Source organism: Zalophus californianus, chromosome 1 (genome assembly GCF_009762305.2).
Source record: "Zalophus californianus isolate mZalCal1 chromosome 1, mZalCal1.pri.v2, whole genome shotgun sequence".
NCBI classification, from domain to species: Eukaryota; Metazoa; Chordata; class Mammalia; order Carnivora; family Otariidae; genus Zalophus; species Zalophus californianus.
The window spans coordinates 57,883,241-57,908,003 of NC_045595.1; the positions used below are offsets into that span (position 1 = coordinate 57,883,241).

General features: G+C 42.3%; 1 protein-coding gene across 2 annotated transcripts in view; it reads right to left on the bottom strand.

The window, feature by feature from the left end:
* Window positions 1–1,655: 1,655 nt before the first annotated feature.
* The window catches only part of KBTBD12 (kelch repeat and BTB domain containing 12), a 73,593-nt gene continuing 50,485 nt past the window's right edge, over window positions 1,656–24,763 (bottom strand). For both annotated transcript variants that reach the window (XM_027581732.2, XM_027581733.2), the window contains one exon: window positions 1,656–4,456. In XM_027581732.2, coding sequence (XP_027437533.1) covers window positions 4,275–4,456 — 182 coding nt within the window. In that variant the 3' untranslated portion in view covers window positions 1,656–4,274. The remainder of the gene's footprint in view (window positions 4,457–24,763) is intronic.

Genomic DNA, 24,763 nt, shown 5'->3' on the forward strand with positions numbered 1-24,763 from the left:
TAGATATAAAAACAAAGGAATAGGTATTTATTTTCCTTGAGAATTTATATATTCCCTTAGCTCAGTATTTTTGTTCAAGAAAATTTGATGGAATGTGCTGGAAGCTGGCAAGCCTTTTCTGTGAAGGGCCAGATCATAAATATTCTAGGCTTTGCGGGGCAGAGGTCTCCATGACAACCCCTGGGTTCTGCTGCTGCCGTGGGAAAGCAGTGTGACCGTGCCCCAGTGACGTTTTACTCACCGAGACAGGTGGTGGGTGAGATTAGTAGTAAATAAAAATGTGGAAGTTTTGAGAGGCAAATACAAGAGAGGTAGCCCAGGAACCATCGGCCCGGCATGCAGAACTTACCTCACTGTGATGAATGAAGATACCTCATCACCAGACATCCCAGTGACTCACCGGGATGGTTTGTGTCCTCCCCTTTGGCTAGCGTGTCCGATGTCAGCCCCGGAGAAAGTGGCTGTGAAGGGCGAAGGTTGGAGTATGGAAATCTTGGGCTGCACGTAACTCAAGGAGGCCTGACCACTTGGGAACCTTTATCATAACAAGTGGCATGGAGCACAGAGTCCCGTGGCTGGGTCATTCAGTGGCTCCAGGGTGGTACCCAGGACCTGGATCTTTCCATGTCCCCAACCTGTCCCCTCTGTGGACCAACCACAGTGGTCTCTGTCTGCTTCCTCATCACCACAGGGCAGTGGCTGCAGCTCCAGGGGCATGCAGCCTTGGAAAAACTCGGCAGAGAAAACCCTTCCACAAGTCCCTCCAGAGATTTCCCTCCATGTCCCCTGGGTGGAAACTGCCATATGGCCTGTTACAATAGCCATGGTGCAAGGAGTGGCTTCCACGACAGTTCAGGCAGGATTTCCTGATGAGCTGGGACTGCCTCCTTGTGACTGCAAACAGGGATGGGGACCAGCTGGGGCTGCTAGGGTTGGCAAAGAAGTGGGGCAACTTGGCTATATCCCAAAGCCTCTCCTCTGTCTTGGTGATCCCCAGCTGGGCCTGGTGTGAATGGCTGAAGCCATCTGGGTGGTAGCTGTCTTTCAGGGTCACTGGTGGAGAGTCATGACCCCTTAGAAGATTTTCTGGTGTTTGGTTTTGGCTGACTGGCCATTGTCCTGTCATAAAGACCCCAGCATCTCCCTCCTCTCTGAATTGGCCAGACACACTCCATTTCTGTACAACGGACTTGCTGTTCTAAACTCCCTGCTGCCAGGTTAGCTCGGCTTCAGTGACAGGGACGCATGCCTGCTCTTACCCTGTCTGTCCACACTGCGCGGTGGAGGGATGTTCCCGTAGGACCTCCTTGCCTGAAACCCGGGTGCCGAGGAAGAGACCCACTCTTTGGTGTGGCGTTTGAAGTCTTTTGTGATTGGCCTCATCTCCTTTTCCTGACACCCTCCTGTGCTTTAACCATCCCGACAATGGGGACACCTCCGCCCCCCCCCCCCCCCCCCCCGCCCCCTCACATGCCCTGGCCGCTGGACCTTGCTTGCTCCTATGATTTTCCGGCGAATCAGTCCTCCCTGCCCTCCTTGGGATTGCTCAGTACTTCCTGAGCACAGGAACCCCTTCTTCAAGAGAAATCTACATTGAATTGCAATATGAAAAACAACAAAGGCGATCTTTCATTAGTAAATTTTTATTTTGCAAGTTCAAACTGAAAGCATCTGCTCATTATAAAGTCAATCAGCGAGAACAGTGGCGCTTTCTTAGTGGGCGCAAGCAGAACCCGGATGTGCTGATGGCTGCCATCTCTCGCCAGCCTCGGCATCCAGATCGTTTCCCTACTGTGTTCTGTGCTCAGTGTGCAGAAATCCTGCTTCACAAAGATAAGAACTAGCAAAGAGTCAAAGTTTTCTAAGAGTACTCCATGACATGCATGTCCCCTCACTTATGAAGAGACAACCTTCACTTGAGGTGAAAACAGGAGCGGGAGGAATTCAAAGTGGAATCCCTGACAATCTCTGACAACAGGAGGGTAGAGGTGTCTTGTGTTTAGTAACAAATATGAAAGTCAGACAAGAAGCACCCAGGGCTTCAATTGGATACTAAAAGCGAAGCTTGCTTATTTATTTGCACACCATCTGGAGGAGCTGAGTGTGAGTCTGGGAAATGAAAAACCATCTCACATGAAGGCATAGCTCCCCTACCATCCCACAAGAGTCCACTCAAGTACTGGGTCATTGTGGGCACTATGCTTTGGGAAATGCGGATTACAATGATAATGATTCTAGAAATAATGGCAGCTGAAGGCTGTTTATTGTTTTAGTATCTGACAGGCACTTTGCTCAGCACTTTCTCACTCAGTCCTCATACCAACCCTAAAAATGATTTTTCTCCCCTTTCTGCATATGGGGAAAATAAGGCTTTGGAAAGGTTATGTTGCCCAAGAGATCACACAGCTAGCAAAGTAGCAAGCCTGGCACTAGAGCCTAGATCTCGAACCCAATGCATCGACAAGATGTATCATGACACACTGACAAGTGTGCTTCCCTCCTTGATGCAGGGAAGTGTGGCAGCTTCTAGTATGTGCTTGTGGGTGGAACAGGCGCAGTGGTTCTGTTAAGAGGAAGTCAGGGAAACAGAGCTGCCGGGGGAGGGGGGGCTCTCCGCAACCACGGCTGCCCACACCAGCACAGCCCACTCAGAGGAACTGCTCTGCCTTTGCGGCAAGAAAAAAACCCCACAGGTTATGAGCCTCCACCAGGGAGAAGGATCAGCTCATTTCAACTCATGCAAGAAATGTTCTTAAAACCCTCTGTATAAACACTAGGGAATGGATGCATGCATAACTGCCTAAAAGTACACTTTGCTCAATGCAGGTTCAAAGTGGTGCCACCGCCAAGTGACAGGTGTGGCTCCTGCCCTCCTAGAGTCTGGCCTATTTGGGGACAACCTGTGCTGGGTCTAAGTGGACCCCTGTCATGTTGGCAGAAGCAGGTTTCTCACTGGACCTGCCTCTTCTGCCTGGTTTAGCAGCTGGAACCTGGGAACATAGGCTGACCGTCATCACGGTCACACAGCTCGGCACTAGACAAGAGCTGTCTCAATCTAGCATTGTCTCCCTCTGGGAAGGTTCTAGGGAATTTACTGACCACTCCTGTTTAAAAAGGAGCCCTGTGCAAGGGGAAACTCCGGAGAAATTATCGAGGAACAGCTACCAAAATGCACTCTTTGAATCCACTGTGCTTCCAGAAGTATGGATGGCAAATAAAATAGATGGATTCCCCATGTGTTGTTTAAATGTCACCCCTAAAGTGTATTCTGGGAGTGGCTGTTTTCTGATTATGCTCAACTGTGGGCTGAAGCAGGCAGCTTCATCCCTACTGGCAGTCTTGGGGAAGATACTGCAAAAGCTAGGTAAGAGAGCAGGCAGCCAAAGCGATGTGTTTGCTCTCTCCTCCACACCAGAGCCTGCTCAGTGCCAACGTGCAGAAGGTCATGTGTGCTGGAGGGCAGCTTGGATAAGTCTAGTCCAGGACACCCCAGAGTGGGCCAGGGCAGCAGAGCTCCCCATATCTGTCCCTGACACAGACCTGGCTGAGGGTGGAGTTTCTTTCCTCACTGTGGTTGGGCTTGAGTGCCTGGGCTGGTAGGAACTTGTGGTCCACCACTAGCCCCATTTTGGGCAATGTCGCTGTAGTAGAAGAGAATAGAAAGTCTCTACACGAGAATAGAAAGTCTCTGTAAGACTGAAACTGGAACAGAGCGCAGAGAGAAGTCTTCCTTTAACATCACAAGATTTTGAGATGATTCCCCTGCTCAGAGACCAGGTCCAAAGTCCTTGCTTTTCCAGGTGTTGGTCACTTATCTACAATCTCCTTTTCCAGCCTTAGTAGCAGAGCCTATGGCCCAGGCAATCTGACCCAGCTCTGGTCAGCTGTTTCTGTGATGTCCCCATGAGCTGCACCCATGGGATTGCTTCTTCACCGTCTGAGGCCCCAGTAAAAGGTCTGCTCCTTGGCAATGCTCTCCTTGAGTCCCCAGCAGTGTGAGGTCCCTGTATCCCTTGATTCCTATGGCACTCACCCTGTGGTCTTCCTGTGCTTCTTGACCTTGTAATGTCTTGTCCATCCTAGCCAACTGGGGGTCCTTGAGCGCAGACTCTGCACACTCCCTATCACAGCATCCAGCACACACTGCTTTGCACATGGGCCGCTATGCATGTAACACACAATAACCAGGGTGACTGGCTGGTGCCTGGGGGCTCTCTCCATTCCTAATGCTTCCTGTGCAGACACAGCAGGAGGTCTTACCGCAAACACTGACCTCAGTGCTCATTGCCTTCTTCCACCAGATCTGAAGGCGGGGGGATGAGGTCTCGGGGGTTCATCCTGGCCACCAGGCAGACATCATAACTGTCATGCATGAGGACATTGATGGCTACAACATTCCATTGGTTTTCCCATGGGTCCAGCTCCAATATTTCTTTGGAGATAACCTCATGTCGGTCTGAAAAATAGCAAAGTAGGAAGACAAAATATCATGGGGGTACGAAATTCAGAGGTCATCTTCACTCTATTGAACAACTTCCTCTAAAAGGCACCAAGCACCAAAAAGTAATGAACAAACAACGGAATAAACATACTTTAAATGGAGGACACAGTGCCCCTAACATTTAAGAAACTAAAAAAGGCCATATTACAACTCACATTCAAAAATTATTTGAATAATTGATATGTTAACAGCGCATACCATTGTCTAAATTTAATAATTTATTAATGTTGGGAGCTAGGGATGAAATTGTCCTTATTTCTACACCTAGGGGGAGATACAGCTTGTGACCTTGTGTGAGTTGCTGACCTCCCCAAACTTATGTTTCCTTAAAGGCAGACAGGGATGCTAATACTCAGCCAGGGTTCTTGCAGGAAACAAATGGCTCACCCTAAGTGGGTGATTTGAAGAGAATTGATTGAAGGAACTTTTGGAAAGGTGTGGGAAGGGTTCGGGAAGACCCACTAAGAACAGCAAGGGCCATTACCACCCCTAGACCTGAGAGGCAGCAAGGGGAAAAATGGGTACTTGCCTTGGAAAGGGCAGCTGTTAAAGAGTGCAGCCTGGAAGGAGGAGACTTAGGCAGGGAAGATGGAACATCCATCCTCAGCAACCCCACAGGGAAGGGGCAGCGATAATAAGTGCCCTGACTCTACTCTCCTTTCACCCAACAATCTCTGCTCTTGCCTCCCACCAGATGGACTCAACCAGAAGCTAGAGGAGAAGGGTGTCTGTGAATACACACAGTATTTGTCAACTTCACAGGACACAGAGCATGATAGAGAATGGGGCAGAGTGAGTCTGGAGGGGCAAATGGAAGATTTCCAGCCTAGTTGACTATTTCACAATTTTATGATGATCAAAGGAGATAATGTATGCATAAGTGCCCAGTCCTTGCATATTAAAGTCAATTTTTGAAAATGGCCCATGCGTGCTTGTAAAGGATGGTTATTTTGTAGTTTTTGGTGTAGTGTTCCATATGCATTCACTAAGTCATGTTAGCCAACCCTTCTATGTATTTATGGATTTTTGTGGGCTTATTCTTCCAGTTACTGAGAGAACTGTGTTAAAATATCCCACTAAGATTGTGGATTTGTCTGTTTCTCCTTTTAGTACCGTCAATTTTTAGTCTACACATTTTGAGTCTGTTATTAAGTACATATAAATTTTACCATTTATAAATTTATCATTATGAGTGATCCTTGTACTCTAGAATAAGTTCCATTCTTTTGACTGATATTATAAATTCTTTTTTTTTTTTTTTTTTAAAGATTTTATTTATCCGACAGTGAGAGACACAGTGAGAGAGGGAACACAAGCAGGGGGAGTGGGAGAGGGAGAAGCAGGCTTCCCGCGGAGCGGGGAACCCGATGCGGGGCTCGATCCCAGGACCCTGGGATCATGACCTGAGCCGAAGGCAGACGCTTAACGACTGAGCCACCCAGGCGCCTGATATTATAAATTCTAAAAGGTAGGATTTTAAGAACTATTCTAATGAACTTTGTCTTTTAATTGGAGCATTTAGTCCATTTACATTTAATGCAATTACTGATATATTTTGGTTTATATCTACCACCTCATTTGTGGATTGTCTTTGTCTTACTTGTTCTTTCTTTCCTCCTTTAATGCCATCTTTTGGATTGGCTGAGCATTTTTTTTTTATCATTCCATTTGCTTTACTTTACTCATTTAGAAGTTATAAACCCTGTTTCTATTTTTTTTGGTGCTTATCCTAAAAAGTAAAACATGCATACTTAACTTATCAAGACCTAAACATAATCAATACTTGACCCTCTTCTTGGAGGGCTTTAGAATAGTTTAATTATATTTACCTCCCTCCTAATTTATTAGCTACTGTTGATGTGCATTTTAATTCTATATATCTTTTCGCTCTGCAAGATATTATCATTATTGTTTTATACAGTAAATGTTCATTTAGAATTAACCTTTTTTACACATTTACACTTTTACACTTTCATTGCTCTTCATTATTTCTTGCATCTTAGACATTTCATCTAAGATACTTTTCCTGCACCTGAAGTATGTATGTTAGAGGAGGTCTACCAGATTTTGTTTCTCTAAAAATGTCTTTTTTCACCTTCATTTTCTGAAAGAATTTTCACTCCCCAAACACCATAAAATAGTAAGACTGATACTCATTCTATGTCTGCTGTGTACTATGCTTACTGTGTACTATGTTTATGGTGTACTATGCTTAATGTGCTGGCTGCATTTGAGGCATTATGTTATATCATCCATGTAATAAGCCTGTGAGCAGGTACTATTGTTATTCCAGTTTTACAGGTTAGGAAAAACTTACAGCAATTAAATGCTGTGCCTACAGCATACAGTTAGAAGTGGCAGAACCAGAATATGCACCAGATATGTGGTCCTTAAGACCTGTGCTCATAACTACTAAGCTGTTGAATGGAGGACATCATGGTATCACTGTATTTTTACAGCTTATTGATGAGACCAATAAGTGGGACCTAAATCTTATACAAATTTGGTGGTCCTCTTTAAGGAAAATATTACAAAATCACAAGTACAAAATTAGGTATGAAAGCGAATATTTACTTTTTTCAGCTTTACTGGGGTTGATTGACAAAAATTGTATATGTTTAAGATATACATTGTGAAATGAATACCAGAATCACGCTAATTAACACATCATGACTTCACCTAGTTACCTTTGTGTGTGTGCGCATGTGTGTGGTGAAAACACTAAAGCAAAGTTCAAGTATACAATACAGTATCGTTAACTACAGTCACCATGCTATGCATTTTCAGAACTTACTCATCTTATAACTGAAAGTTTGTAGCCTTTGACCACCATCACCATTCCCTCTATCCCAAGTCCCTGGCAACTACCATTCCACACTCCACATCTTTGAACTTCGCTATTTTTGATTCCACATATAAATGAGATGGTATAGTATTTGGGTGTTTTTGTTCCAGATTATTTCATTTAGCATAATGTCCTCCAGGTTGTGGCAAATGGGCAGGATTTCTTTCCTTTTAATGGCTGAGTAATATTCCCCTGTGCGTGCACGTGTGGTATATCACATGTTCTTTATACCAACTCTGTCCAGTAGAACCTTCTGTGATGAAGCAAATGTTATATAATCCATGCTGCGCAATACAGTAACCATTAGACACATGTGGTATTGAATGATTTAAAATGTAGCTAGTGAGACTGAGGAACTGATTTTGAACTCTTATTTAATTGTAATTAGCTTAAATTAACACAAAGCTCTACATCTCTTTTTGTTTCAGTTTTTTAAAAATATCTATTTGATCTATCAATTTCTGAGGAAGGTATCTTAAAGTCCATGCAATTTTTGTGGATTTATCCTTTTATCTTATGATTTGTAAAAGTTTCTATTTTATATATTTCAAAGTTATTAAATGCAAAAGGGTCATGCCTGTTGAATCAGTTAGGGTTCTTGGTAGCAACAGCAGAAGCCAATTTGCGCTGGTGTTAGCAAAATCGGGATTTATTGGAAGGAAGGTAGCTCAGCAGATTGAGCAGAGCGGGAGGCATGGCGGGAGGCTGCGTCAGGGCAGAGTGCTACCACGGCTCCTTCACACGGCTGGCTGCTCTGGGTATGGGCAGTGCTGCTAGAAAGCCTACCGGCACGTAAAACATGACAGGTGTCCAGTACAGCTGTTCCGTCTTCTTGCTTGTTACTCGCTACGGAGATGACACAGCCTTTTCCGTCTTAGTTCCTGCCATCATCTTGGAATGCATCTTTTATCATTGCCACACTGGCTTACCATTTTTGTTTTGCTTTGTTTCAGCTGGGTGAAGGCTTCTGGTGTCCTTATTCAAATTAATGCAGGCTGAGGCCTTTTACAATTTCAGAGTAGAGAGTTTTCTTCACTAATTTTGCTTCCTTCTGCTCATTTCAGTGTTTATTGGGGAGACTTTTTTTTTAAGATTTATTTATTAGAGAGAGCAAGCATGTGGGGGCAGGGAAGGACAGAGGGAGAAGGAGAAGGAGAGAGAGAATCCTCAAGCAGACTCCATGCCCAGCACAGAGCCCAATGCGGGGCTTGATCCCAGGACCCTGAAATCATGACCTGAGCCGAAACCAAGAGTTAGATGCTTAACCGACTGTGCCACTCAGGTGCCCCAGGGAGACATTTTTTTTTTTAAATCCATGTATGCATATTACCATCTTTCCTAGATGTCTGTTACGTTATTTACCTGGAATGAAAATTACTGCATCAGTAGCAAAGAAGCAGACAACCAGTGAGTTTTCTTTTTTTTTTTAAGGATTTTATTTATTTGAGAGAGAGAGCAAGAGAGAGAGAGAGTATGAGTGGGGTGAGGGGCAGAGGGAGAAGCAGACTCCCCATTGAGCAGGGAGCCCGATCTGGGGCTCGATCCTAGGACCCTGGGACCATGACCTGAGCCGAAGGCAGACGCTTAACCGACCGAGCCACCCAGGCGCCCTGCGAGTTTTCTTGAGTATGAAAGCTCTGAGATAGTGTGCTAGATCACAGGCCTGATTATGGAGACTTGAACTCTGGAAGAGTGCAGACCCCACAAAAGCTGTCACCTAGAATCACCGGGCAGCGCCGCAGGCCTCCGTGGGGCCATCCTGAATGCTGTCCTAAATTTCTACTAACAGAGCTCATAAAGTGAGGAATCAGTGCTTGGCATTTGTGTTTACTTATTTATGTGAGTTTGGGTTCTGGAAACATTATCACACTAACAAGGGAAAAGAAATGGGAGGTTGAACTCAGTGTCAGCTTTTTTCAATTCAGTTAATTTTCCAAAAATAGACACACTTAATGCAACAGCATCTTAATTATTAAAGGAGTTAGGAAGCTCTCCCTGAATCCTGACACCGCCAATAGTAAGCAATTTAAAACCTTATTTTACATGAAGTAAATAAAAAATTCACATGATTTTTTTGAAGTAAATAATGAGATGGCAAAGAAACTCCATTTGTGTGGTAGACTGCCTTGGGCTGTACCGCCATGTGTTTTAGGCGGTGCTCTCTGCCGTTGGAGGTCCTTCTGTGGAAAAATTTGAGAAGCACACTGCAGTATAAATTTCATCCTTGAATTCAATCAGACTACCAGAAAACCAAAAACTTAGGGTATTTTTAGTCCTTTGTAGAATTTTTTCCTTTTGACTTGCTCTTCAATGAAATGCTAACTTGCCATTTTATTCATTATAGGAGTATTATTGAGGGCATTTCCCGCTACTCTACATGAGGCTACGGTGAGAAGTTTCTCCCATGTTTAAAAGATATGTACCTTCTAAGCAGTGGTTTGCTCTTCCCTCGAGGACACTGCAAACAGGGCATGCTCTCCTTTCTGCTCTGGCCTCTCATGAGAGCAGAGGTAAACTGGCTAGTGAAATACAGCTAGGGAAAAAGAACTTTATTTATTTATTTATTTAAGATTTTATTTGACAGAGACAAAACAAGAAAAGGAACACAAGCAGGGGGAGTGGGAGAAGGAGAAGCAGGCTTCCCGCTGAGCAGGGAGCCCCACGTGGGGCTCGATCCCAGGCCCCTGGGATCATGCCCTGAGCCGAAGGCAGACACTTAGCAACTGAGCCACCCAGCCACCCCTGAAAAAGAACTTTAGGTGCATTTATGTACCAACTTCACCTCCTCTTCCTTGATTTTATTTTTCTATCTTTATTTTCCTTCCATTCAATTTCCCGATTTATTTTAATCTCTATCTTACTGTGGTGCATGCATCTCTCTATAAGCCATCTCAAATTCAATTTCATTTTGAATGAATTGGCCTGTGAATAAATAATCAATCGTAGAATGAGTAACAGACCTGAGGCTAAGTTGGCTTGTCCTCAGCTGAGGGGTGTTACCTGCCCTTTCTTGTGGTGAAGGAGCCACGGGCCAGTGAAAGTCTCCATTTAAATGCCCCTGATTCAAGCAGGAAGAGGAGGGTCATGAGTGTCACAAATAGGCATGACCAGCAGCTGATGGCCTCAGCTAGTGGAGGAGGCCAAGAGTCCATTCAAATGGGCAGAAAAGAAACAAACGAATGGCTGAGTAGATCCAATTGTCTATCTGCAAAGGAGGTGGAAGGGGGAGCAACAGCTCTTTATAGCCCTCTAAAGATATCAGTGTAATTACAAAATCATGTTGCATAGTTACAGTCTTTGTATATAAATTCAATTAGTTGATCAAAGATTTTATATTTTCCACCAAGTTGAAGGAATGGATATGTAAAACCACTTGTGATCCAGGGATAATTGGCATTCGACATAATGGATTGTGTCCACCAAATCCTACTAAGTATTCTAGGTTTATTTATAAGAAACATAGAATGTGTTTTATGCTTAAAGTTACATGTAGGAGTTAAAATAGGAAATGATTCTTTCAAGAAATTTTTTGACTTTCATTTTCCCAAGAGGAAGACATCGTTTTTTAAAATGAGATTATGCTTTCTTTAAGCACAAGTGGAAGGTCTATGAGACAAAATTATCCAATACAGACCATTATATTTAATATAAATATTGGTATGTTTGGATTTAGGTCACTATTTTATTATTTCTTTTATTTTTGTACCTTCATTTCTCCTTTCCTTCTTTTTGAATTATTTGAATATTCTTAATATCCTATTTTAATTTGTCTTGAGTTTTTAGCCACACCTGCTTGTATAGTTTTTTTAGTAGTTGTTCTAAGGATCACAATATACATACTTAACTTTTAACAGACTAATTAATATATTATCATTTCGAGTGGAACATAGGAACCTTACTACCATGTAGTTCCTATGTCTACCCTTGGGGAAATAGTCCTCTCTGTATAACATTAACATACACTGAAAACGGGGCACCTGGGGGCTCGGTGGTTAAGTGTCTTCCTTTGGCTCAGGTCATGATCTCAGGGTCCAAGTAGGGCTCCCTGCTCAGTGGGGAGTCTGCTTCTCCCTCTCTGCCTACTCCTCCCCCTGCTTGTGCTCGCTCTCTCTCCCTCTCTCTCAAATAAATTAAAAAAATTAAAAATAAAAAAAAACCCATACACTGAAACACTGTCAGACCATTCACCATAGCAACTTCTTTCTAACTACGTCTCCTGAGGCAAGGGAAACAAAAGCAAAAACAAACTATTGGGACTTCATCAAGATATAAAATTTCTGCATGGTGAAGGAAACAATCAACAAAACGAAAAGGCAACCTATGGAATGAGAGAAGATACTTGCAAATGACATATCCAATAAAGAGTTAGTATCCACAATATATAAAGAACTTATCAGACTCAACACCCCAAAACCAAAAAATCCAACTAAAAAATGGTCAGAAGACTCATGAACAGACATTTCTTCAAAGAACACATCCAGATTTCCAACAGATACATGAAAAGATGCTCAGCATCACTCATCAGGGAAATGCAACTCAAAACTACAATGAAATATCACCTCACATCTGTCAGAATGGCCAAAATCAACAACACAAGAAACAACAGGTGTTGGTGAGGATGTGGAGAAAAAGAAATACTTGTGCTTTGTTGGTGGGAATACCAAATGGTGCAGCCACTGTGGAAAACCGTATGGAGGTCCCTCAAAAAGTTAAAAATAATCACACTACTGGGTAGTTACCCAAAGAATACGAGAACACTAATCCAAAGGGATACATGCATCCTTATGTTTATAGCAGCATTATTTATGATAGCCAAGATATGGAAGCAGCCCAAGTGTTCATCAACTGATAGATGCTACATCTATCTACCTATCAACTGATTGATCGATAATGGAATGTTACTTAGCCATAAAAGAGAACGAAATCTTGCCATTTGCAATGATGTGGATGGAACTAGAGTGTATTATGCTAAGTGAAATAAGTGAAATAAGTCAGTCAGAGAAAGACAAACACCATATGATTTCACTCATATGTGGAATTTAAGAAACAAACAAGCAAAGGGGAGAGAGAGAGAGAGAGAGAGAGAGAGAGGCAAAGAAATTAAGAAACAGACCCTTAACTATGATGGTTACCAGAAAGGAGATGGGTTGGGGGATGGATGAAATAGGTGATGGCGATTGCACTTGTGATGAGGAATGTAATTGCTGTGATGAGCGCCGGGTGATGTATGGAAGTGTTGAATGACTATACTGTATACCTGAAACTAATATAATACTGTATGTTAACTAACTGGAAATAAAATAAAAACTTAAAAAAAAAGAAAACACTGTCAGACAATGTTAAAATTTCTGCCGTCAACTGTCAAACATATTCTGAAGAACTGAAGAGGAGAAAAGTAGTCCATTATATTTATCCAGGTATTTATCATTTCTGTTTCTCTTCCTTGATTCCTGAGGCTCCAACTTCCTCTGTATCATTTGCCTTTGATCTGAGGAATTTTAACTTTCTGTTGGCAGATCTGTTGGCCATAAATCTCTTAGTTCTACTCCATCAGAGAATGTCTTATCTTAATTTTGCCCTCATTCCTGAAGGATATTTTTGCTGCATATATAATTCCAGATGATTATTTTTTTTCCAGAGATTAAAAATTTTGTTCCATGCCTTCTGACCTAGCTGGAGAAATCCACACTCTTTTTATTTTATTTTTTTTTAAAGATTTATTTGAGAGAGCGAGAATGAGAGAGAGAGTACATAAGAGGAAGGACGGTTAGAGGGAGAAGCCAGCTCCTTGCTGAGCAGGGAGCCCGATGCTGGACTCGATCCAGGGACTCCAGGTCATGACCTGAGCCGAAGGCAGTCGCTTAACCAACTGAGCCACCCAGGTGCCCCTCCACACTCTTTTTAATACTTTCCCTTCATATGTTATCTGTTGTTCTTCTCTGGCTTCTTCAAGATCTTTTCCTTATCTTTAGTTTTTAGAAGTGTGGTTATAATGTGTCTGGGTGTGGTTTTTTCAAGTTTATCCTGTTTTTAGTTTGCTGAGTTTCTTTTTTAAATTTAAATTCAATTAATTAACATTTAATGTATTATTAGTTTCAGAGGTAGAGTTCAGTGATTCATCAGTCTTATGTAACACCCAATACTCATTACATCAAATGCCCTTCTTAATGTCCCTCACACAGTTACCCAGTTCCTCATCCAGCCCCCATCCAGCAACCCTCAGTTTGTTTCATATGATTGAGAGTCTCTTATGATTTGTCTCCCTCTCTGATTTCATCTTGTTTTATTTTTCCCTCCCTTCCCTTATGAGCCTCTGTTTTGTTTCTTAAATTCCACATGAGTGAGATCATAGATAATTGTCTTCCTCTGATTGACTTATTTCAGTTTGTTGAGTTTCGTGAATCTGTAAGTGTATTTCATTAGCCAAATCTGGCAAGTTTTCAGCCATTATTCCTTTAAATATTTTTTCTTCACCCACGTTCCTTCTCCTTTCCTTCTGGGATCATGACAGGACTATTAGACCTCTTAGTATTGCCTCATAGGTCCCCAAGTCTCTTCACTTTTTTTCCCAATTTTTTTCTCTTTGTTATTCCGATGGGATAATTTGATTTATCATCTTCAAATGCACTTACTTTTCACTCTTTCCTGTCATCTCCATGGTGATATTGAGCCCATTCAGTAATCTATTTGTTATTTTGTTTTTCAGTTCCAAAATTTCCATTTGGTTCTTCTTTTTTTTTAATGACTTCTATTTCTCTACTGAGACTTTCTATCTTTTTATACCTTTCAAAAGTAGTCACTTCGGGCGCCTGGGTGGCTCAGTTGGTTAACTGCCTTCAGCTCAGATCATGATCCTGGAGTCCCGGGATCGAGTCCTGCATTGGGCTCCCTGCTCAGTGGGGAGTCTGCTTCTCCCTCTGACCCTCCCCCCTCTCATGCTCTCTCTCTCTCTATCTCATTCTCTTTCTCAAATAAATAAATAAAATCTTTGAAAAAAACAAAAACAAAAGTAGTCACTTCTTGGAGCCCCAATATAATAACTGCTTTAAAGTGTCTGCCTAGTTATTTCAAAATCCGTGCCATCTCAGAGTTGGCATGTTGTCTTCTCCCTTGTGAGACGTTGATATTTTCTTGGTTCTTGGTATGTCAAGTAATTTTGAATTACATATAGGCATTGTGAATATTATGATTCTGGGTCTTGTTTAAATCCTATTTAAAAAAATATTGATTTTTTTTTTTTTTTAAGCAGAAAACTGCTCCAGTGAGGTACATTAGTTCCCACCTACCTTTTGTGGGCTGTGCCCCAATGTCAGCTCAGTTTTCAAAGCCCTTGCAATGTTATTGGACTCTCTCCATGTGTGTGTTACACAGTGGCCAGGGAGGGACTGAGCACTGATTACTATGCAGATCAGTTCTCAAAGACTTTCGTATGCCATTTAGGGCTAAATCATCCATGTGCAGGTGGGGCATGAGCCCAGGAACTCATAACCAACTTTATGGGATCTATTTTTTTTTTTTTTTTTTGCTTGTCAAACGATCCTTTGTAGTTCTAACTAACTAGCATTCCACTGCACCGCTATTGATGTCATCTCTAATGTCATGAGGGTGGCGGCCATCAACATTGCAGCCCAGAGTGGGCAGTCCCCAGGATCTCTTCAGTGGTTCCAGAGATGGAAACTGGCTAAAGCTAAATGGCTTTAGTGGTTAAAGCTCCGTGCTGTATCTATCAGGCAATGTTGACAATCTCATCAAAAATGGTATTTCCGCTGTGATTAATGTTTTTCTGCTTCTTTCTCTTGGTGGTTCTTTAAGGGCTTTGACAATCAGGGCAGAGGCAGAAGATACCACTTCAATCTGGGTCTGTCTGTTCTGAATGGTCAGTTTCACTGTAATCCTTAGACCCTTCCAATGACTGGCTGCCTTGGTGATGTCATCACCAACCTTTTTTGGGGACAGACCCAGGGCGCTGATCTTTGGGGTCAGGGCAGATGTGGCATGACTGCCCCACTCATGCCCCTCAGGTATGTGACTTTGATCTCCTTGGGGTCGAACTTAGGTGGCATGGTGGAGGTGGCTGGTGTCAGATGAACCTGGATTTGGGGCGAACGAAGACAGTGAAGACAGTTGCACCTTCACTTTCTCTGAGACAAAAGCCAAAAGCTATGGGATCGTTTTCTTGAGCTTGCTTCTATCTGCAATCTTCCTGACACTTTTTTTGCCCCTAGGAATTCCCTTGTTCCCCTTCCTGGTCTTCTGGCTAAAAAGCTGGGACTTTAGAGTCCCCACGCTGCTGCACACTTTCCTCAAATGTGTTTGCTTCCAGGTCTAAGGGCTAGTAGATTGAGAGAGAAAGGCAATGAGGTCTTTCCTCACACTCTTGGGATCAAAGTTCCCCTGGTCAAGAGAGAAGGGTACCAGCCCAGCCTCTGCTGCTGTAAGTCACCACCTGCATTGCCTGAGGGCTGGGGTGGGAGAGAATGGAAAATGAAGAGGACAACATCCCCCACTTTCTCTGACCCATGCGGTCCTCTTTCTTGTTCCTTGAAAAAGTAGAGGACTTCTTTTAGAGCTCTTTCTATACACACTTGGTGCAAAGTTCTGGGTTTCAGGCTGCCTTTGAGTCTCAGACAGTGGGTACCAAGGGAAACAAATGGGGGAACTTGTCATTGATTCGCTGGTACCGCAAGTTCTGGTTTTCTTCCCCAATCTGCCCATGACCATATAGTTTCAGAGTTCTCAGGTAGCTGCTCCATGCATTCTGCCCAGGGGCATTGCTTGCATTCAGTGGGAGAGACAGGGTGACAGGTGCTTACTCCATCTTGACTGGAACCCAGTTTACAGTCTCTTGTTAAAATCAGGAAGATGTCCCTAGCTTTTGGTCCAAAGAGATGTTGGGGAGTTACCTTAGCAAAAAAATAAAGAACAAAGTTTCTGTGATACATATACCCAATGGAACACTATCCAGCTATAAAAATGAGCACAGATGATCTCTATTACCTGATATGGAATGATTTCTGGGAGATATTGTTAAGTGAAAAAATTAAAATGCATATTTTTAAAGCATCTCCTCACACATTGCCTATTAGTTGTGAGGAAAAAATAGTAACTCTGCCATGGTGAAGTTAGACAGTATCTTGACCAGGTAAATAAAAATAACATTGCCAGTGAGGGGCAATGGACTTGATTTGCCTCTAGATGTCCTGAGAAGGACATAGCAGGGATGTAACATTCTAGCCAGAAACACATAACCTCGGTTTTATCACAAGGAATCATCAACTGGATCTCAGAAGAGGAATATCTTATTTAAAAAGGGGGAAGATTGTATTATTTTAAAATGCCAATGTTATAAAAGGCAAAAAATGTATGTAGAAATATTTCAGATTTAAGGAAACTGAAGAGACATATCGACAAAATGCAATACCTGATGGTAGATGGGTGTGGAGAGGAAAAAATGCTGTAAAGGACATTTTTAGGTCAATTGACAAACTTAGAATACTAAGAGTAGAATAAATAAAAGTATGAATCAATGTTAAAATTCCTAAAATTATTAGTTACACTGTGGTTATGTAAGAGAATATTTTTTTATTCCACACACTCCAGTATTTAGGGGGAAAGGGCATATGAATAGAATATGAAGAGAACAAAGTTCCGTACCTGTCTGCATGTATGAATATACACATACCTACAGCCAGATGGATTCAGTGACTAAGCAAATGCTAAATAAAGCAAAAGGGGCAACGTGTTAGCAATAGGTGAATCTGTGTATTGATTATGCTGTTTTTATTTTTGTGACTTTTCTGTAAGCTTGAAATTATTAAAGAACAGAGTTCCCTAATTTCGGTTCTGTCGTGGCCATTGCGATGTCAATGTTGCAGGATCCCAGGCCTTTTCTGCTGCCTGCAGTCCATCCGATAGCAGATTTGCCCAGCCTTTCCCAGCTTGGAGATTGGAGAGAAAATCGTATGTCATGCTTACGAATCAATGTCAGTCTTTCAAGTTTGCAAAACCTTATAAAACATACATAGATCTGTACGCCAGCTCAGCACAGAGCACTGAGGCTGTGTTCCTATTCTTGGATGCGTTCTAGAAAAAAGAATGCAAAACCAGTGATTACATGGTAAGAAGAAACTCATGCAAGATGAACAGAGTGACAGTCGGTGAAAACCACCAGAGGCCGAATCTGTTCAGATGCATCTTTTTACTTAGAAGTAATAAACCCTCTTTGTTTAAAGGTGGGTGGTTGGGATGGTGTAGAAGACAGTCAGTGAGATCACTGACAGATCAGCTGTCAGCCATATCCTCTCTGTGATGTTTGTTCCAGAACATGCTGATTACATCCACCTGCTACTCTTTGCCTGAGGCTTTTCTCTCAGCTCAAGTGGGGCAAGTCGGGAGTGCCAAGGAGTCAATCTGAGGATAAATACCTCAGATTCCCCACCATAGGGAACAACCCAGAAGCTGATCCACACTGTCTCTGAGTTTTCCAATGGGACTGAGCGCCAGTGGCCCACGGCGGTAACCTGCCTGTTAATTCTTCCTTGTGGCCCCGTTCCTTTCTTGTCTCATTCTCTTTCCCTCTCTCAATGCCTCCCAGAACTATGTAAACTCAAATCCTGTCTCAGGCCTGTTTTTGGAGGAGCCCAGCCTTAAGCAGATGGTTACTTTTATTTATTGGAAACCTAGTTGGAAAATGAGGCCAATTGGTGTGGAGGGAAAAGCTGGTATGGAACAGCGAGTTAATCCCTTAGCAGTTAGGACAGGAACCGATGCAGTGAGGCCACAGGATTTCAGGATGGCATGTTAGCTTCTCTCTAGTGACAGGAGGTCCCCTCTGTTGGAGGATATTACCTTCCTGATCCGCTGCACATGAACCATTGCTCTAGCGTCTAGAGAACAGTGCTGGGTGATGGGAGTGGCAGAGCAGGGTGAATTGATGGCTGTTGCACCATCTTGCCCTGTGTTGTGGAAGGTCTCTGGGAAGAACACAGATGGAACTGAGAAAAGGCTAAGGCAGACTTGGGATGAGAAGCAATAAAAGGAGACACTTGTATGCCTCCCTCAACGGGAGCTTTAGTACCCATCATTTTTCCTTCTTTGTCTTGGTGGCCAGCAAGCTGAGCTAAATTCTGGAAATTTTTCTTAGCTTAGGTTTTCTGATAAACTTACCCCCTCCACTTATTACTAAGCATGTTTTTAGTTTCATTGCACCTGTGCTTATTCTTTAAATTGTCTCCATTCTTTTTGGAAATATAAACGATATATATGACATATAAAAAACAAAAGGAGCAACTCTCCTTCAGGATATTACAAGTTTAGTACAACTTCTTCCAGGGAGGACTGAAATAACAATGGTAAAACAGACAAATTCAGTTATACTATATTTCTCTCTGTGGCCGATAGTCCTAGGATAAAGCAGAAATTGATCGTGTAGTTGCCACCAAAGCTTTTTGTTCCTTTCTCAACTTTTTATTTTGAGAAATTTGAAACAGTCGAAAGCAGAGTACAGTGAATACCTGAAGACTTTATATCTAGATTCAATAATAGTTAACGTGTTTCTGTATTTTTACTGCCTCCCTCATGTTTACACATGACCACCCATTTTCTTTTTCTGAAACCCTTAAAAATTGGTTGCAGACATGATACTTCACCCCTACGCAGCATACCTCTTCTAAGAATGAAGATATTTCTTTACATAATTACAATACCATTATCATACCTAAGAAAATACATTAATTCCATCACATTAAATAACATCCTGTCCATGTTCTGATTTCCCCAGTTGTCCCAAAAATGTCCTTACATGACTGTTCTTTTCAGTCAGAATCCAATAAACACTCACATGTTATATTTGGTTTTTATGTCCCTCTGATCTCTTTTCGTTTAGGATGGCACCATTTTTTTCCCCCCCATGACACTAACTTTTCTGGGTCTGGGGCCAGCTTTCTTGTTTGAATGTCCACATTCTGAATCTGTCTGTTTTCGCATAGGGTCATTTAACTTGTTCCTCTCCCTTGTGTTCCTATAAATTGGAGGTCTAGAGGCTTGATTAGACACAAGTTAATCATTTTGGTGGTGGTAGGTGGGCAAGAGTCCTTCCTACCGTATTATACAGAAAGAAAATACAGCTGATCCTTGAACAACATGGGTTTGAATTGCATGGGTCTGCTTATATGCAGATTTGTTTCAACAAATACGGTATAGTACTGTAAATAGATTTCCTCCTTCTTATAATTTTAACAACATTTTCTCTAGCTTATTTTAATATAACTATTATAGTATATAATGCATTCCTTCTACATTTATTATATATTCAATCAATTACAGTCAATAATGATTTTTGGTGTTTAAATTATTCCAAATTTGGTCACTGACTGACTGCCCTTTTAGGCTGGCTTCTCTGTCTTTTGATATGACTCCCTTAAGTCTTTGACAGCTCGCTTTGCTTTCGGGTATTACAAGGTATCCTAAGCTCACCTCATAGTTTTTGTGCTTCAAAACCTGGAATCAGCTGTTTCTCTAAGGAACACAGCTACCTTCTAAGCCTCCGGCTGAAAGCATTACTCCACTAATGTAGCAACTTTCAGTTCTGCCCTCACTTCACTCCTTCAGGGCTGGGACTGCATATATTCGTTCTCCAGGGCTTAACATAGGCTTATTACCTAGAAGTCATTCAATAAAGCTTTGTTGAATGAATGAACAATGGACATCAGCCAGGGCAGTGGTTCTCAATCCTGACTGCAAATTAGAAGAATCTGAAGAGCTTTGAAAAGATATTGATGCCCAGGCCCCATACCCAAATATTCTGATTTAATTTGTCTGGCACAGAGAGACAACTTAGCCTCCTGGTTAAAAAAATACAGACTTTGGAGTGCGACGATCTGGATTTTGAGTCCCAGATTGAACATTTACCCTCTGTGTGATCTCTTTTAGGTGGCTTCCGTTTCTGCTGCGGTCTGTAAGGGTAATTAGAATATCTACCTCACAGGCTCCTGTGAGAATTAAATAAATTAACATATGCAAAGTGCTCAGAACAGCTCCTAGCAGAGTCAACACCTGGTAATTGTTAGCTGGCCATTTGATTCTACATTTGTTAGTGAGGTAATTAATTTTTTGAAATACTTCCCAATGTGTTTTCTCTTTTTGATAACTCAGGTTTGTTCTTGGCAGCCTCTCTACCTACAGGACTGGGCCCCGTGTTGGAATGAGAGAAGACACAGAGGGGCTTTGAGAGGAATTCTTGCTGGGGATAAGGGAGGCAGAGAGAATCTCCGGTCCTGGGTGGAGGAAGGACAGATTCCTGGGTCCCCTGGAATTATCCAAGGAGGATGGTGAACATGTGTCAGATGGGTTAAGGGGGACTGAAAGCAGAAGGGACTTAGGGCTGGACCCTGGGGGAACCTCTCTGCCCAGAGCCCCACCTGCTTGGGTAGCCAGGTAGCGCTGAAATGGAGAACCAGAGGGCTCCCTCAGCTTGCTCAAGGAGGTCCCGTGTTACCTTGGAAGGAATGGGAGAATAACTACAGACTGCAAATACGTACGTGTGCCAACTGGCTGGTGCAGGGGTAGGAGGTGAGGGCATCCTGCGCCAGAGATTTAGGGGGAAACACGTTAAAACCAGAGGCTGGAAGAAAGCTGAGTCTCAAAGAGCCAGTAGTTGGGACGAGAGCCAGAGTGGGGGCTTTGTCAGAGGGAAGGCAGCTGAGCCCTCTGGGAGCAGCCACTCCTCGCGGGATATCCGAGAATCCTGGGGGCTCACTGGAGCTAGAAAACACGGGAGTGGGTCTTTGGTATTCAGTTCATTACAGCTGTCACCGAGATGTCTGCTCTCCAGGCTCACGCGGTCCCTTGAAAGGCAAGATTTCTTTGTGTCAAACATTGACACAGGGGTCTTGCAAGCTCTTAGGTCACACTATGTTCTCCTCTCCTCCTGGAGGCTTCAATGAGCAGGGAATAGTTCCTGCCACTAGGTGTCACCTGCCACCACTGTCTCTCCTTGTCTCTAGAAACCTACATTTCTGTTCCTAGATGGAGCCATTTCTGCCTCTGCGAAGCAAAGAACTCGCCTCCATGCACTCTCCCTGTGCGCAATTCAGCTAATTCTCCTCATTAGCATCAGACGCCAAAGCCGAATTACTTTGGGGGTGGGGGGAAAGAAAGGGGAAGAGCTCCTTTTCCCTGTACCCTGTACCCATTAGTAGTCATTTCTTGTTCCCGATTCTCCCTGACAACCACAAATCTACTTTCTATCTCTATGCATCTGCCTTTTCTGCACATTTCATATAAATGGAATCATACAAGATCTTTTGTGATAGCCTTCTTTTACTTACCATAATGTTTTCAAGATTCATTTACGTGGTAGTTTGTGTTAGTATGCCATTCCTTTTTATTGCCAAATAATATTCCACTGTGTGAATGTACCATATTTCCTTTGTGCATTCATTAGTTGATAGAGATTTGGGTTGTTTCTACTTTTAGGCTGTTAAAAACACTGCTGCTGTGAACATTCATGTACAGGTGTTTGTGTGGACGTGTATTTTCAATTCTCTTGGGTCTATAACTAGGGGTGGAATTGCTGGGTCCCATGACAACTCTATGTTTAACCTTTTGAGGAGCTGCCGGACAGTTTTATAAAGCAACTGCCCCATTTTACATGTTCACCAGCAATGCATGAGGGTTTCAGTTTTTCCAACCCTTGTCAACATTTGTTACTTATTTTCTTTGTTAGAGCCATCCCAGTGGTGATAAAGTGTTATCTCTTTATGGTTTTTGATTTGCATTTCCCTGATGGCTAACGATACTGAGCACTGGCCATTTGTTTATAACTGGATAAATGTCTATTCAGGTCCTTTGTCAACTTAAAAAAATGGGTTATTTTTCTTTTTATGACTGAATTGTAAGAGTTCTTAATATATCCTAGATACAAGTCTCTTATCAAATATGGGGTTTGCAAATATTTTCTCTCATCCTATGGGTTGTCTTTTCATTTTCTTGATGGTGCCCTTTGAAGTACAAAGGTTTTTAATTTCAGTGTACAGTTTCCTTATTTTTTCGTTTGTGCTCAGGTGTATTTAAGAAACCACTGCCCAATTCAGGATCACAAAGATTTATGCCTATGTTTTCTTCTAAGAGTTTTACAGTTTAAGCTCTTATGTTTAGATTGTGGATCTACTTTGAGTTCATTTTTGTCCATGGGTGAGGTAGGAGTCCAACTTCATTCACTTGCATGTGGATATCCAATTATTCCTGCACCATTTGTTGAAAAAGGGATCCTTTCCTCATTGAATTGTCTTGGCATCCTTGTACCACCCTGGAATGTCAAGTGTATTCCACTGATCTATATGTCTGTTATTGTGCTGGTACCACACAGTCTTGATTATTTTTTTTTGTCTTTTTTTTTTTAAGATTTTATTTATTTATTCATAAGAGACACACAGAGAGAGAGAGAGATAGAGAGGCAGAGGGAGAAGCAGGCTCCCAAGGAGCAGGGAGCCCGATGCGGGACTCGATCCCAGGACCCTGGGACCATGACCTGAGCCGAAGGCAGACGCTTAACCATCTGAGCCACCCAGGCACCCCACACAGTCTTGATTATTATAGCTTTGAAGTAAGTTTTGAAATTAGGAAGTGTGAGTCTTCTAATTTTGTTCTTTTTCAAGACTTTTGCATATTCTTAGGTCTTTTGCATTTCCACATAAATTTTAGGGTCAGCTTGTCAATTTTTCTGTGCAATATCTTACATTTCATTTAGGTTTTCAATTTCTTTTCATGATGTTTTGCAGTTTTCAGTGTATAAGTCCTGCTTAGGTCACGTTTATTCCTATTTTAGTATATGTGCTGCCGAAGCGAGCACAGGTCACGTTTATTCCCAAGTATTTTATTCTTTTTGATACTATTATTAATGGAATTGTCTTCTTAATTTCATTTTTCGATTGTTCATTGTGAGTGTATAGAAATACAATTGGTTTTTGTATATTGATCTTGCATCCTGCAACCTTGCTGAATTCATTTATTAGCTCTAAAAGCTTTTTTGGTGTTTGGATTCTTTAGGATTTTTCTAAATAAAAGATCATGCCATATGCAATTATTTGTTCTTTTCTGATCTGGATGCCTTTTATTTATTTTTCTTTCCTAATTGCCCTCATTGGAACCTCCAGGATAATGTTGAATAGAAGTGGCAAAAATAGACATTCTTGTCTTTTTCCTGATTTTAGGAGGAAAGATTTCAGTTCTGGACCACTAAGTTTGATGTTAACTGTGAGGTTCTCACAGATGCCCCTTATCACATTGTGGAAATTCCCTTCTATTTCTAGTTTGCTGGGTATTACTATCATGGAAGGGTGTTGGATTCTGACAAATTCTTTTTCTGCATGTATTGAAATGATCGACCTGTTTTTTGTCCTTCATTCTACAAATACGGTGTCTTGCATTGGTTAATTTTCATATGGTGAACCCACTTTGCATTCTTGGGATAAATCCTGCTTGGCATGGTGTATAATTTTTTTGGTATGTTGCTGGATTCAGTATGCTTGTATTTTGTGGAGGATTTCTGCATCCTTATTCATAAAGGATATTGACCTCTAGTTGTCTTGCAATGTCTTTGTCTAGTTTTGGTATCAGAATGAATTGGAAAGTGTTCTCTCCTCTTCTATATTTTGTAAGTTTGTGAAGGATTGGTGTTAATGAGCTCTGAAGTTTTTGAAACATAATCTTGGCTTCCTCACTCTGTTGGAGGTGGAGAAAGAGGTTTGGTTTTTGTTTTTGTCCCTCCCCACCCCACTCCGCCCTGGTGAGTCCCAGGACTCTGTCAAGAACTGTGCAGAGTCTGAGATTTTACACGTTAGCTTGTTACAGTTTTGTGGACACTGAGAGATGCTGTGAAACTCCTAGGTCTGAGGTGAAGGACAATGTCACTCACAGCAAGAGCAGTAGCAGGGTGTTAGCATTAGCTATTTGAGACCCAGTTCCCCAGGGCAACATGAAGACTGACAGGTGATACCGGGACAGTCAGTGCGCTGCATTATAGGAGAGGAACCCCGAGCTGAGGGACCCCAAATCTTTTTTTTAAGATTAATTAATTAATTAATTTATTTGGAGGGAGGGGCAGAGGTACAGGGAGAGGGAGACAGCAGACTCCCCACTGAGCACGGAGCCTGGTGAGGGGCTCAATCCTACGACCCTGAGATCATGACCCAAGCCAAAATCAAAAGTCAGGTGCCTAACCGACTGAGCCACCCAGGGGCCTCAGGACCCCAAATCTTTTATAATGGCCAGTAAGCATGCCTGCCTTTTACTATGGAGGGAGACACCGTTTCTGTCTCCTGGGCTGTATGCTATACGAACCTGCTTAAAAAAATAGTCCAGCACAAGACAGTGTTTCTGCTCAGAAGACATGCCTGAGACTCACAGAGAATTATCTC